General features: G+C 42.3%; 2 protein-coding genes across 2 annotated transcripts in view; both read left to right on the forward strand.

Annotated features, from left to right (window-relative positions):
- Window positions 1–6,507, forward strand: part of pip5k1ca (phosphatidylinositol-4-phosphate 5-kinase, type I, gamma a) — a 40,419-nt gene extending 33,912 nt beyond the window's left edge. Inside the window, exons 18-23 of the mRNA XM_030784212.1 lie at window positions 2,975–3,124; window positions 3,533–4,601; window positions 4,764–4,872; window positions 5,339–5,630; window positions 5,976–6,077; window positions 6,415–6,507. Coding sequence (XP_030640072.1) covers window positions 2,975–3,124; window positions 3,533–4,601; window positions 4,764–4,872; window positions 5,339–5,630; window positions 5,976–6,077; window positions 6,415–6,507 — 1,815 coding nt within the window. The remainder of the gene's footprint in view (window positions 1–2,974; window positions 3,125–3,532; window positions 4,602–4,763; window positions 4,873–5,338; window positions 5,631–5,975; window positions 6,078–6,414) is intronic.
- Window positions 6,508–7,378: 871 nt separating this feature from the next.
- On the forward strand, window positions 7,379–12,343 carry LOC115820315 (ras-related protein Rab-11B). Its single transcript, XM_030783845.1, has 5 exons — window positions 7,379–7,476; window positions 10,030–10,225; window positions 10,713–10,906; window positions 11,076–11,156; window positions 11,515–12,343. Exons 1-5 carry the CDS (start codon window positions 7,437–7,439, stop codon window positions 11,658–11,660), a joined length of 657 nt encoding a protein of 218 aa, XP_030639705.1. The 5' UTR covers window positions 7,379–7,436; the 3' UTR covers window positions 11,661–12,343.
- Window positions 12,344–15,000: the final 2,657 nt, after the last annotated feature.

The raw sequence follows: 15,000 nt of genomic DNA on the forward strand, positions 1-15,000 counted from the left end.
TGTGACCTTCCTCTCTTAATTAACAGTCTAAAACGGCAGTTTGGATGAAGACTCTGCGTGAAATACTTGTGATGTTTTTTTGATATTGTTTCAACACACAGTCCTGTCATGACTCTAACTGGTGTAATTATAACTTTAGTAGAAAAGGAGACAAGGAAACAGAGAGTAGAACCCATGTAAGAGTACTGGGACGAGGCCTGATCATTCAAATATTTCATACACTGATTTTAAGTTGCTACATATTTGTAACAATGTTACGATTTGTTATAACTTTGAAGCATCATAGACTCCTCATAGCTGGTGTGTTATCCCTTAGTCTGGAGTTACATGACAGTGGAGGACGCAGAGAACGGCAAGAACTTTTATTCTGTGGACGTGTTTTATAAAAATCCGTTTTCTCCCTTTTTTTCCACAGAAATCATGCTCAAGAAGTCTTAGTCTTTATTTCGTGGGCTATTTTATATTTTCTCATTCACTCTACATGCCAACAAATTGGATTGTTCTAGAACGTTCTGATACTAAGAAAAATTCATTCTTTCAGGCTTTAAATCCCGAAAAGCTAAGAGGAACGTCTTCCAAGTCACCATAAAAATCAAAAATGGTCACTTAAAATTAATTACTAAATACCGTTCCCGGTTTCTTTCTGTTTGACACTTTCGTTGTGGTGCATAGATGGCCATAGATGGTAGAGCAAGTATGCTTATGTCATATAACAGTACATAAGCAATGTGGACTAATAACCTGTATAGGAATGGTTTTCCACAGTTATCTTCCCTGGGGTGTTTTCTTGTTGTACACTGTTTTTACTTCCGCAAGTAAAATCTCCTGACTGAAGTAGAGACACTTCAAATTGCAAAAGAGTGGAACCCCAGGCGAAGGTCAGGAAATGATCAGGGTTTGCAGTAAAAGTTGATTTGTTTTGTTTTGTTTTTCATTTCTTTTGTAATCGTTAGATTATTCCTTTGGGAGCACTTTATGGCTTACCATAACAATCATGGGATTACACGGTTTATGAAGTTTGGTCTGCATCACAGAACCAGGATGTCATCTTAAAACGATCATTTGGCCTCTCATGCGTTCGGATGAAATAGACTTTCATCGATCGTCGGTGCCCGTGTTTGTGCTTTATGTGCGCGCGCGTGTGTGTATGGGAGAGAGAGAGAGAGAGAGACATCGAGACTGACTTTGTGTATCTGTATGTTTGTGTGTGTGTGTGTATGTGTGAGTGTGTGTGCGTGATGAAAAACAATGTTGTCGTGTCTGTTTTGGCATACTCCTCGTCACTAATCACGTACCGTGGACAGTTGTTATTGATTATTGATTGCTGTTTCTGAAAGGACTTAAGCAAGCAATATATTTATAACGTGTAGTGGAGATGTAACTATTTCAGTTGCCTTATTAATCATTGTACCATTACAAAAAACAAAAACATTCTAGCACTATTTTATTTATTTCACATCATTTTCAGCTTATTGTGCGCCAGAGAATATGTATATAGACATATAAATACATCTATAAAGATATATTACTATATTTTCCATGTGAATGGAAGATTTTTTATTATTATTTAAGTTTTGTTTGGTTGTGTTTTTTTATTTTTTCTTCTTCCTCTTTTTTTCCCTTTTTTTTTAATTTTTTTTTAGCAATTTGCTATCAAGAAATGATTAAGTTCCACACTATAATCTTCCAGATGTTTGATGAGATGCAGCTGTGTTTTATTGTATTCATAAACCTTGGCTGAGTCACCCTACCCTACAGTGTAATCTCAGTCTTTGCAGGGCGTGTTATTGTACATTGCAGGTTTATCAATAGTGTATTCTTCCGACAGTTGGGCTGTGTTTGTGTACGTATGTGTACGATGTGTTTCCTCTCGAAACGAGAGTTCCTCAAATAAAGAGTAAGCATGATTTAACATGAATTTCGATCTGAATTTTATGTGCGTCGAAATATAATATGCACTTGATAATTTCATTTTTAGTCTTTACAATAAGAGAGAGAACGAGAGAGTGAAAGAATGAGAGAGAGAGAGAGAGAGAGAATGCTGTTGGCTGACACAATAAAGAGGCATTCGAGTTCATTCTGTAAATACTGTAATATCTATTATCGTCTATTTAATATTATAGTGACGACCAATGACGCAAGTTCTATACAGGTCCATGATTCCAAAACGACAAACGAACTGAATACGGTGGCTGTTTTTGGATTTGTACGTGCAGTAGGCCTAATTGTTTGCTATTCTTGTCTAATAGGCTGCTAGGAAGTCGGGCCAATGCTTAATTGTAATTAGCCCACATTAATCAGTTCATGTTAATTACCTTACGAATGGTTAAAGCACTTAGACGCCTCTGCTAACGTCAGGACCATGGATAAGGGCGACACGTGGGTACCTTTGAATAAGGTAGGAACCAGGTTCCATCGCTAGATCTCTAACCCTAAATTAAGCCATTGACGGGACGTTCTTTGATGGCGATTTAAAAAACTGGGCAACACGATATAAATTAATGAGTTACTCCCACATCCTGGTCTCAAAGATGCAAATGGAAACAGAGAGTTCTACGCCTCTGTCTGAAGTTCTCAGTGACTGGGAGAGCCAAACCAGCGGTAGGCTAAAAACTCCGTTTATCTTGTCATATCAGTTAAACATTCATATAAGTCAAACTCAATACACTGTGTACCGAAAGATTTTTTAAAAAACGATAAATTCTTCACCCTTCAGTATCAGATGTCTCTAGCTCTGTTATGGCGCAACTCCAGTCCGAGACAGAGAGGCAGGGGACTGCGCAGGAAATGGGATCAGACCTGTTCCTCACATCGAAAACGAAAGTAAACATTTTTAAATGTATTATTTACCTATGTAAGCAGACTGCTGTAAAGCAATGAATTAGCATTTCTTAACCATATTTCTTTGCTTCGTTGAAATTAGTGCGTGAACAATACCATATGCATCTATTTAACGTACGTGTTGTATGTTCAGCAAATACTGGAGACAACATTGACCGAGCTGTCCGAAGCTGCTTCACAGGGATCTGGTGGTCAGAAAGAGGAGCACGTGACGAAGGACGCTCTTCTGCGTGTCGCTTCACATCAAAGTCTTCTCCCAAAACCGGGCTTTAGTAAGGACACGGTGTGAGTCAGTTCCAATCAATTCATACTTCTGTTCAATAATTGCGCTGTGACTGAAACTGATTCAGTCAGAAGTCATTTGTTATACCTCACTGTGGCATAATCAAACTGAGACTGATTACTGATGCAATGTGCGGTCATCATTCTCCAGTTAATAGTTTGTAACCGAGAGATAGCGATTACCTGTGAATGTACAGTCTGTGTAAGGAAGAAAAGGTGTTGTCACTTTGAATGATTTTGGCATCTGGACAGTCAAACGAAAATAAAACATATTTTGTATGTTCAGAAATGAAGACAGTTTGTCTCTCAGGTGCAGGCATGCAATGGAAGAAGGGGACCACACATTTCTACACATTAATGAGAGTGTTTCCTTTTCATGTTATTGCATTCATCTTTTGTCCGAACGAAGGATGACAGGGAGGGTTACTCGACCTCCTCAGACCGGCTATGCCTGCTGTCCGAGGTCCAGGCTCTGAGGATGGAGCTGGAAGACATCCAAATGAGACACCAAACCACCGTCAAAGGCCTCCATCTGTCTCTGCACTCTCTGGAGCAGGAGCACAAGACTTCCAAGATCGGCCTGGAGCAGAAACTCCGGCTCTCTGAGGAGAGAGAACGGGTTTTAAAGGAGAAACTGGAGGAAACGGAGAAGAAGGCCATGTCATTGAGCCACAGCGTTCTGGCCTCCGGAAAACATGTTCAGGACACGCAGAGTAACCTTAAGAGGATCCAGATCCTGCAACAGAGACTGGAGGTCTCCGAGGGGAAAGTTCTGGATCTCGAACAGGACCTTGCTGCATCTCAAGAAAACGTTCAATCACTCAGCCAGAGCTTACAGAACTCTGAGAGCAGAATTGCTGTCCTCCGCTGTAGTCAACAGCTGTGTGAGGAAAAAACACAGTCCATGAAGAAAGATCTTGAGATCTCCAAAAGGAACACTGTCAACTTACAACAATCAGTTACGACATTGGAGCGGAAGCTTTCGTCTCTCCAACAAGAGAAATTGGCATGTGAGGACAAGGTTCTGTCCTTGGAGCAGAACCTCTGCTCTACCAAGGAGGAACTTCAGTCTACAAAGCATAGCCTTGCAGCTTCAGACGAGAAGGTCCTGGCCCTCCAAGATAAGCTCAAGCACTCTGAAAAGCAGATTCAATCACTGAAAGATGTTTTGAGGACCACTAAGACTCAGGTAAAAGCAGCGGAGATCCAGCAACAACGTCTGGACAAGCAGAAACTGGAACAGAGTGAAAAGATGACTAGAATGTTCCAGTCTTTCAAAGCCATGGAGGAGAGGTATCAAAACTCAACCCGAGAGACGCAGCTGAGCCTGGAGGCTTCCAGAGAGAAGACAGAAGCCTTGCGTGATGCTTTAGGCAAAGCTGAGTCCGTGCATCGGAAGGAACTTGAAGAGGAAAAACTGAAACTGGAGAGAGCTGTCCAGAAGGCATGCTTGGATGAGCAGGAGCTACAAAGTCAAGGTGAGCAGCCTATCACTGATTGGCTGAAACACATCGTCTCGTGGCACGGACCAATCAATACACTGTTTTTATTTTGCCTTTAATGCTTAAGTCTTAAGTCTTGTATTTGAGTTCTGTCACAATTTTGTCACGTGCTGCTGCGGTGTGTAACTTTGTCGTCAGTTTTTTCGCTGAATAAGAAGCTAAGAGAAGAGCGGAGCAAAGCTGCCTATGACCAGGAGAAATCAGTGAACTGTGAACGAGAGCTGAGAGAAACCATTAAGGACCTCAGGTATTACAGCCTGTGCTAGTGTCCATTTTATCAGGGCTGTGGTTACACAAATACTTATCTGAAGTAATAACTGCACTTGTTCAGTTTAATACTGCATTTTCAGAGGGAGGAAAACACTGATTCACACTACCATGAACTGCTGACTAAGCACCTAAAACTTTTCTTTAATTATCCGGTCAAACCGAGTTAAAGGCGTTTGAAGCCCGATGTTTACATTTGATGAGAGTCAGTGGAACGCGTCATGTCCACTGAGTAGTTTCCATTGCTTCTTTGTGAGTTTTTTCGTACTTTTGGAGGAGACAAGAAAAAACAGAGATGGGCCCGGGTTTGGTCTTCAGAGCTGTTAAATGTATCTGAACATTTCAACAAAAGAATTTCTAACAGCGAAGTTTTACAGAAATTGAGAACAAACGGAGAGACAGTTAAAGGTAAAAAGAAATCGTGGTTTTTTGCTCTCAACCTTCAGACAAACCATTCAGATACAGAACTCAGAGCGAGCCTGTGTTATAGAGAGTTTGAGGAGGAGGCAGCAAGATCTCACTCGAGTACAGCGCCACCTTCAGGCAGATCTGCTCAGGTGCAGCCAGGCCTGTGGACACAACAACGTGCAGAGGAACCTCCAGGCTGACTTTCTACACCTGAAGGCCGTGCTGAATGGTTTGCTGCAAAATGAGGAAGCGAGAGTAGACCAACGGAGGCAGGACCTGATAGACGTGTTTAAGACAAGTAAAGAGTGGCTGACCAAGGCAGAGAAACTGGTGAGATCGGATCGAGTAGATTGTTAGAATTATAAAATAAGACGTTAACCTGAGGACAGCACTAATTTGTGTAACGTTCTGGCAGTTATTGCTGTAACCGTGCACTGGACGACATAGATACAGAAATGGATCACTATAGAGAAACCGCTAACCACTCATGATCATTGTCCAAATTCTGAGGCTTTGTACACACTCATATGAAACTGATTTCAGCATGTCCCCCTCTTTTCTCCAGTTTGAGATGGCCAGCTATGCATCATAGCTTTTGGCAAACCTGCTGTACACTTTCAGAGACACTTTCAGTGTGTCCCTGATCCGTTGCCTCTTGTGACGTTTCTCCCTCAGGTGAACACTTTGACTCAACCCCACTGTCGTCAGATGCGGGGGGAAGGAGGGGATGAGTATCCGACTTTGGAAGAAACACCTCAGTCACCATGGAAACGCAGAGTATGCTCTTCAACATCAACTGCCTCCACTAACACGTCTGGTCTAACACATTCGCTGAGTCGTGCTTCTCTGCACCCTCCTTCTATATGAGTGATTTCACTTGACGCAGAAGACACCCCCATTCATCCATTGGTGCACTGTCTTTTTTGATGGAAGATGATTGTATTTCATGTCATTGCTCTGATTCATGAAGCATTGAACAGAGCCTTGTGTTAGAACAATAAAATACAATAGAAAAAAAAAGAATCAATGGAAAATTCCTTTTTGGCGGATGGGAAGTAGGGGGTGGTGGGTGTCCCCTCAATGTTTTTGTACTTGTACACAACGTTTTTCACAGAGAAAGAAGACTAAATCCAAGTTGCCCCAGAACATGATGGACAGCAGCATCTCCGAACAGTCAGGGAAAGGAAAAAAAGAACCTCCTGTCTAATAAAGAGGACAGTATACCACAAAAACAGAATGAACATTTTGCAGTGGTGTCTGTTGTCCTCTCATTAAATTTGCCTAAAAGGCTTTTTTTGGGGGGGGGGGGGGGGGGGGGGGGGGTTGTACATAACACCTGTTCCCCCTTCTTTTTTCCAGTTTAGGACAAATGCCATAATATTTGAGAGAGAGAGAGAGAGAGAGAGAGAGAGAGGAAGAGAGAGAGAGAGAGAGAGAGAGAGAGAGCGAGAGAGAGAGACAGAGAGACAGAGAGAGAGAAAGAGAGAGAGAGAGAGAGACAGAGAGAGAGAGACAGAGAGAGAGAGAGAGAGAGAGAGAGAAAGGTCCTCAGCTGTAAATCCTAAATCAAAACAGCAGAAGTTTTTCCACAATTTGACTTCAGCTTAGGCTTTCTGTTAACCTTGGCTAGCTGTAGGATTGGTTGTTCATGAAACAGCAGAGGCCAAATCAGATATGATACTGGAATACCCAGAATACCTGTTGGATAAGAGTCAAAGTGACAAGGATAACATCAGTTTGCACAAACATGATCAACAAGCTCTATGTTGAACAGAAAATTCATAATAAAAGAAATGTTCTTCACAATTTGTATAGATCTTGTTTTTCATCCCCCAGGCCTCTAGCCAAAATCAGATGACAGGATACACTTTTTTCCCCCAAAAAAACTTGTTTTGAGGTATACCACATTTTTCACACTTTATGTCCACACCCACATTACATTAATGTGAATATGATTGGTCTTTTTATCCATCAGTTAAACAAAACCATTTTCTATCGGCTGAAGCAAACTTCGGTTATCAAATGTACCCACCTTAGGCCAACCCACTGACGCTGTCTTGGTTTCCTGTCGGTCGCAGTTGGGAGATAGCCTTTGCTCTGGTTACATTAACTGTTTAGACAACGAAAAACTCCAATATGGGAACCCGTGACGACGAATATGACTACTTATTTAAAGGTCCGTGAGTCTAGTAATATTTAGAATGTCAATATTACAAATGCATCGATTTGGTTTTAGATGAAGAATTAAGAGGAAGTATGATGGCTCTAACTAGCGGTAACGGGACTGTGCCAATTAGCAAGGTTAGCCTGCTCACGGGCTGGTCGGCCAGCTGGACCTGAGTGATTTTTTTCCCCCCCACTTAAATTCTTTTTCCGTGTCAGAATTTTCAGTTAGTATTAGACAAATCGACACACGCCCCCATATTTGTTCACAAACCCGTTGTCTCGCTTTTGTTCTGTCTATTTTTGACAAAGGGTGCGTGGTAGTAATCCTAGCTAGCAAATGTTATAGCCTTAAGCTAAACGAGCTAACTAGCGTACACAAAGCGCAGAGCGTTCCGGTAATCTAACGGCTGTTATTAAAGATGAATTTCTGGTGTGTTACAGTAGCGTAATTTACTAGTGCAGACCAGTTGCGTATATGAATAACGGTCAGACGTTGGTAGTCCTCAACGTAAACAAGTGAGTCTAGTATGCTGTGCCTGATTTGAACAGTGTGTATGTTAGCATAGCGTATTTATGTAAAAACGCAATGCGAGGAGTCTTTCCGACTTTATTTACGTGTTTGAGATCCCCTCTTTGTTTTATAGTAACTCTTCCGTGTTAACTACTTTTTCGTGCTGACAACCTTTAATGCAGTGTTGTAAGTAGTTACATTAATCTGTTGCGCCCCAGTCCTTTACACAAAGTTTGTTCTAACTGTGGAGTTGTTCTTCCATGGATGTAGCCTCAGTATGATTTCTTAAAATTTCAATATAAATGCCTTTTAAAATGGTAAGCATGTATATTACATCTTTCATAAAGATATAGAAAGATAAGTGTTTCTTATAGCGCTAGGCCGTAGCAGGTATCTCGATAGCAAGCATAGAATTGTCGGTTAAGTTCAATATTATTTGTCACTGTGCCTAATGTAAGTGAAATGCCTTTCCAGGTGGCTTTTGAAACTTTAAGCGTTTTAAACTCCCCAGATGCCTGACTCTTGGCTATGAAGTCTGTTAAAAGAAAATGATCTAACTTTGTGCTATCGTGACATCTAAGATGCGGCTTAATAGCATGTCAGCTAGCGTTGCGATTAAGCATTAAGCAGTCTAGTGACAGAGCGCGAGAGATGAGGCGCTCACACCCCGACAGCTGGGGCTGTTTGTTTGTTTGTTTCTCACGGATTTCCAGTCTCAGATTTCTCATATTGCGACAGAATAGAGATGTTTGTTTTCTCCATCGTGGAACTGTGAGCCGTTACGTTTCACGTCTGCCTACATCCCGTCTAGGGGATTCACCGTTTGACGAGATAGTCACTGTCCCCTTTGCTCTAAAATCACATGATGGTCAAGAGGGGCTTTTCGATCCGCGAGCCAGCAGCGCCGCGTGGGGAAGAACTTCCTACTAAAAAGAAGAAAAACTCTGGTAGCCGGGCAACTAATTCGTCTCTTTACCTAAATATCGGAGATCGTTTGGCTTCGGATGATCTGAATCTGAGCCTGAATCTAGTTGAACAGTTTTTGCCCTGACATAATGCATACTTTGACATTTATGAATGTAAATATACCTCTGTTGAGCGTCAGATTCTGCTGTCGAAGCACTCGGAGCGGTTATTTTTTTATTTTTTTTTTTTTGCCCCGGCACATTTGTCAGTGATACTGACTGGTGTGTAAGGAGGAAGGCGTGTGTGTGTGCGTGTGTGTGTGTGTGTGTCAGTCTTTCGTTTCTCCCAGTCACTGAGTCAGCCTCATGAGCGCACTGACAGGCTGAGCTTTCAAGGTCTGTCAATCATTTTAGGTCCGGTCGGCGAGGGAAAGATTGAGGACCTCTGCATTTGGAGTTTCCCCACTGTCTGAATCCTGAGCTGTTTATACTGTATGTCCTGCAGTTACTGAGTAGTTGAGTGGGTGTTTCAGAAAAGGGGTGTCTAAATAAGTTCCTGGAAGGCTGGTGAATGTTCAAGTCTTGCTGTTATCTCAGCATTTGTCATTAAAAAAACAGACGGACTGATAATCCTTGAATCTGGTTCGGAAGCCCCTGATGGGTAACAGACTGTAAATGTAATATGAGAACTTGAAGGCACCAGCCATCTAAGACTGGCATTTGTTACCACTCATTTAGAGTTTGGAAAGGGAAAGAGGAACCAAAGAGTGTACAGGTGATGACTGGACCCTGCATATCAGCCCTCTCTCTTCCTCAAAACTGCCATCTCTCTGGCTTTCATGGGTGAATAATATTGTTCTCTGTGTTGGGACAATGGCCTAGTTCTAGAATCTCTGGCAGTTTTAAGTGATAGTGGGCATAGCAGTATCTCTGGGTGGCTGTGCTTGGTCTCTCTTAACATGGTGAATGTGTAGAGTATTCTGGAAAAAGTCCGCGGCTCCTCTCTGGCAATGTCGGGATCTCAGGTTTTAAGGTGATGGTTGTATTAAGTGGTTTGTGTTTTGAGAGATGATAACTGATTGCCCCATGGCAGATGCTTTAATGCTCAGAGGTGTGTTTATGTGTGTGTGTGTGTGTTTTACATCAGTGGTGCTGATCGGAGACTCCGGCGTGGGGAAGAGTAACCTGCTGTCCCGTTTCACACGGAACGAGTTTAACCTGGAGAGTAAGAGCACCATCGGAGTGGAGTTTGCCACTCGCAGCATCCAAGTGGACGGCAAAACCATCAAGGCTCAGATCTGGGACACAGCAGGACAGGAGAGATACAGAGCCATCACCTCAGCGTGAGTGTATACACACACACACACTCACACTCAGTACTAAACCATCATCAATATGGAGACATTCGATAGTGAGGATTGTTCAGAATGAGACGCAGTGTGATATGAAGAGCTCCACCATCTCGACCTAAATCATCAACTTCTAAATCATATGATTCATGTCATCTCTGCTTCCCTTAACTTCTAAATCATATGATTTATGTCATGAATCTGTTGATGAGTTTCTGAATATTATTGTCAGATGTGTTAGACTAGAACTGGAATACAGGAATGACACTCTCCTGAAACACTCTGACCTCTGACCTCAGTTTTGTTTTCATTTCTTTGATTATTATAATAAACATAGTCTTTGCGTGCGCATGTGTGTTTGTGTGTGTGTGTGTGTGTGCGCGCGTGTGTGTGTGTGTTTGTGTGTGTGTGTGTGTGTGTGTGTGTGTGTTTGTTTGTGTGTGTGTGTGTGTGTGTGTGTGTGTGTGTGTGTGTGTAACAGGTACTACCGTGGTGCGGTGGGCGCCCTGTTGGTCTATGACATCGCTAAACATCTTACCTATGAGAACGTGGAGCGCTGGCTGAAGGAACTGCGTGATCACGCTGACAACAACATCGTCATCATGTTGGTGGGAAACAAGAGCGACCTGCGTCACCTCAGGGCGGTGCCCACCGACGAGGCTCGAGCCTTCGCAGGTAACGGCCGACAGGAAGCCCCCCGTCCGTAACCCGCCTTTATTTCACCACTAATAACTCCGCTTCATAACGCGAGCACGGGGAAGAGCTTTACAGGAGGACGGCAGTCTGGTGTGGACTCACGCTCACCTGTGCTGATGATTTAACCCTTTCACACGCTCTCTTACAGAGAAGAACAACCTGTCCTTCATCGAGACGTCAGCCTTGGACTCCACAAACGTAGAGGAGGCGTTTAAAAACATCCTCACAGGTGAGAAACAGTCTTTATAGAGCGCTGTGTGTGTATGTGTGTGTTTATAGAGCGCTGTGTGTGTGTGTGTGTGTGTGTGTGTTTATAGAGCGCTGTGTGTGTATTTAAGTGTTTGGACAGAGCTGCGCTGTGTGTGTGTGTGTGTGTGTGTGTGTGTGTGTGTGTATGTGTGTGTTTATAGAGCGCTGTGTGTGTATTTAAGTGTTTGGACAGAGATGCTCTGTGTGTGTGTGTGTGTGTGTGTGTGTGTGTGTTTAGGGATTAAGGTGACCAGTGTTACCAGTTTCAGTTTCATATTCTTTGCTGTTAACGGTGATGCAAGGGGTCAGGAGAGTAAACCCAGTCTCTTGGTTTGCAGAAATCTATCGGATTGTATCACAGAAGCAGATCGCTGAGAGATCTGCGCATGACGAGTCTCCCGGCAACAACGTGGTGGACATCAGCGTCCCGCCCACCACTGACGGGCAGAGAGGCAACAAACTGCAGTGTTGCCAGAACCTGTGACATCACACCGGGATGCCTCTGCTCTGTCTCTCTCTCTCAATCTCTCAATCTCTCTCTCTCTTCCTCTCCCTCTGTTTATTTCCGCTTTGCTCCTGCGTGTTGTGCTGCTGTCTTTATGATACCTCCATGCTGTTTCCGTGGTGATTCTAGAAGTTTTCCAGAAGTTTGACATTCTAGATGACATTCCTTTTGTCATTGTCGTGTTTTTCTTCTTTTTTCTGGTCCTGATTTTTTTTCAGCTGTCTCTTTTTGTTTGTTTGTTTGTTTGTTTTTCTCCTCTACCAGTGTAAGAGTTACTGTATAAATATATCTGTTTGGAAGTGAAATATTTCGGATGCTGATCATGTGATCCAGCCCTCTGAAAAGGGATGGTGAGGAATCAGTATGTCCTGATCTTCCGGCTTCTCCTTGGATTTTTTCCGGGGAATTTCCCCACACTAAGCAACGGGCCGGAATTCTGCCGGAGATGTTTGGGGTCCCAGTGGTCTTGGCTGATGTGGAAAATGCAGAGATACCAAAGGAAAGGCTGTAATCAGAGCTCAGCTTTTACCGGTCCCATCGGCGGGCCGACATTTCAAAGGGCAAATTTCTCATAGTTTCCCCCCTCTCCACTTAAAACACACACACACACACACTTCTCTCCTGCTTGTTTTTTGGGGAGGACTGGAGGGGGGAGGGGGTTGGGGTGGGGGGTGGATTAAGTTCTGATGTGAATTGATTTTTTTTTTTTCTGGTTGCCTGTAAAACATGAGCAAAGTAGGCACATTGTGTCCTGTCAATCATTTCATGTCATAATAATTTGTGAGGTATGTGATGTGTCACCAGTGTAGGGTCTGGACTGTTTAAAAACAGATCCGTTTCCCCGTGAGGCTGAGGCTGGAATGGTTTTTAAACGTATGTCGCTAGCGTAACCTCCTCTTTTATTGGGTTATATTTGCTGGAGTATCAGAGTGTAGGAATTTATTGTAGAAATAACATGTGTTTGGTTAGTTTTGAAAATGCCTTATGTTTGGCTAAACTGTGATAACAAAAATGCCTTCTTGGAATCAACACACACACACACACACAGTGGAAGCCCTTCGGACAACACTCACTCACATGAAGCCCCTGTTTGCCTTTTATCAAGCTCTGTTGGAATGACGAATAAAACCAAACTTACTGTTAACGGTCGACAAGAACAGATTGTTTTTTTTTGTTGTTTTTTTTCTTTTTGATTTCGGAGTAACAGAGTGTTCCATCAGCTGCATGTAGAGTGCTGCGTATCCTCATTTTGTTTGGGGTTTTTTTTGACTCATGTGAACCTGAGGTGGTGTGTAATAATGCCTTGACATGAACTGCATGTTAACGCAGATGTGAATTGTAATCTTTGATTATTAAATGGAAAACCTCACTGGTCGTGCTGACGTGTCCCGTAAGTCATTATGTTTTGGCATGACTCAGAATAACAGGTTTGTTTCCAAGGGAAAAGTCAAACACAGTAAATAGGACAATTAATACCACGCTCGCTCTCTCTCTCTCTCTCTCTCTCTCTCTCTCTCTCTCACACATGCACACGCACAAGTGGTCGCTGTATGGTAACTTCTGGAGGCAGATCTGGAATGTAGCAGTAGTCAGAAACACTGATTTGGGGTAGGTTTTTTTTTTTTTTTAAGAACGTGAGAAATGTGTTTTAAAGTAATTCTTACAGTCTTATCAAAACACCACCCAGTTTTCAGTGACTATGTAAAACGGTCAACAAATTTAGGCTTGACAACTTTGTGTAGTGTACAGTTTATACCAAACTGACGCATTTACAGCAGGTTCTTTACAGATCAAGCTCATGAGTAATACCGTGGTTTCTGTGTGGAGCAGTCGAACATTGGTTCTGTAATCTTCACATGGTGCTTTGTCCTTCGTTCACTTAACTAACTGTGTATTCCATGATCTGAGGTGCAGAAAGTAGGCATTAGTGTTTTTCGTTTGGTGCATGTGCGGTGGATGCAAAACATTCCAGCCTTTCCTCTCGATGCCTGAAATCGCGTCTCATGGATTCATGAACTGAATGAGATTTTAAAGCCGACTTGGGTAACTTAACATGTGGAATTCTGCCGCCGTAGTTTGGGTCACCTGATACAACATTTGGGTCATTCGTTTTAATAATTTATCGTCAGTCCATAAAAAAACCCCTCTGTGGAAGTGTTGACTCTAAAGATTCTGAATACTTCATGTTGGCTTTACTAGAACACCAACAGCCAGGTCGACAGGTCACTCCACCACTCCATAATGTGTCTTCATTTATGCTGAACCAGTTACTTCCAGGTCGGGTTTACTTATTAAAATGGTTATAATGGTTTACATTATTTCACCAAATGGAACAGTTCTGACATGCCTGGAAGGAGTAAAAATGCAAAAGGTAAGTTGTTTCCTTATTAACGTACTTAAAAGGGATGACTGCGTTCTCATGGCTTTACATACAAAACATTATTCAATTTTTTTTTAATCTGTTTTTTTTTTTGTTTGTTTGTTTTTTAATAAATTTGAGTGCTGGTAAAGGACTGACACAGGTATAGCCTCTCCCTTTACAACAGCAGGACCGTGAATTAAGTAGCTTTTTTTTGTTTGTTTTAAGTGTTTATGATTACGTGTGACACATCTCTTAGGTATGTGTGATTTCTCAATGATTTCTCGGCATCTCAGTAGCAATGAATCGTTTTTCCACAGAAGCCAAATACCCTGGATCACCCCATCTATGGATAATTGTGTGTTAACAGCAGAAAATAATCTATTTATAACCTATGGTTAGGATTTACGTATCCAATATTATGTATAAAATTAAAATACCTTATTACCCAACACTAAAGGGAACCATAGCGGCTCCAAACACTTTTACAGTCTGTAAGGAATTTCTGACCAATTATTGGACTACCATTTGCGATCACTTGTGGAAGTTACGGGTATCTGCTATTCGTAGAGCGTTTGCGAAATAGTTACAGCGCAGTTAAGCGATCACGCCATCCATTTACGACAATAACGTGCACAGCCTCAAACGGGAATGTGGATTGGAGGCCAGTGTCGTCTGTCAATTGAAAGGAACGCATTTGTGTAGCTTGATAGCCAAAGATTAAGGATTGGTATTTTCGGATTTTCCCTGCCAAAGTATTTCCCGAATGAACTGCTCCTATGAACTCTATCAAACATGAAAAAAAGGACAGGTGAACCCGTGAGTATTTGAAACGTTTTCTGTTCAATACGAAATCCCAGATTGGGTTTGCTAACATGCTAACTAAACATAGTTCGCTAATCCGGACAAGCTAACGGTTAACAAAATGATCTCCCCATAATTGAATGCTAGTAATTGTAA

Source organism: Chanos chanos, chromosome 9 (genome assembly GCF_902362185.1).
Source record: "Chanos chanos chromosome 9, fChaCha1.1, whole genome shotgun sequence".
In the NCBI taxonomy this organism is placed as follows: Eukaryota; Metazoa; Chordata; class Actinopteri; order Gonorynchiformes; family Chanidae; genus Chanos; species Chanos chanos.

Excerpts from the sequence above, each read along its gene's own strand:
- LOC115820315 (XM_030783845.1), top strand. The coding sequence starts at position 7,437 with ATGGGAACCCGTGACGACGAATATGACTACTTATTTAAAG. Across the intron at positions 7,477-10,029 it reads ATATGACTACTTATTTAAAG|TGGTGCTGATCGGAGACTCC; the intron begins GTCCGTGAGTCT and ends GTTTTACATCAG. Across the intron at positions 10,226-10,712 it reads TACAGAGCCATCACCTCAGC|GTACTACCGTGGTGCGGTGG; the intron begins GTGAGTGTATAC and ends TGTGTGTAACAG.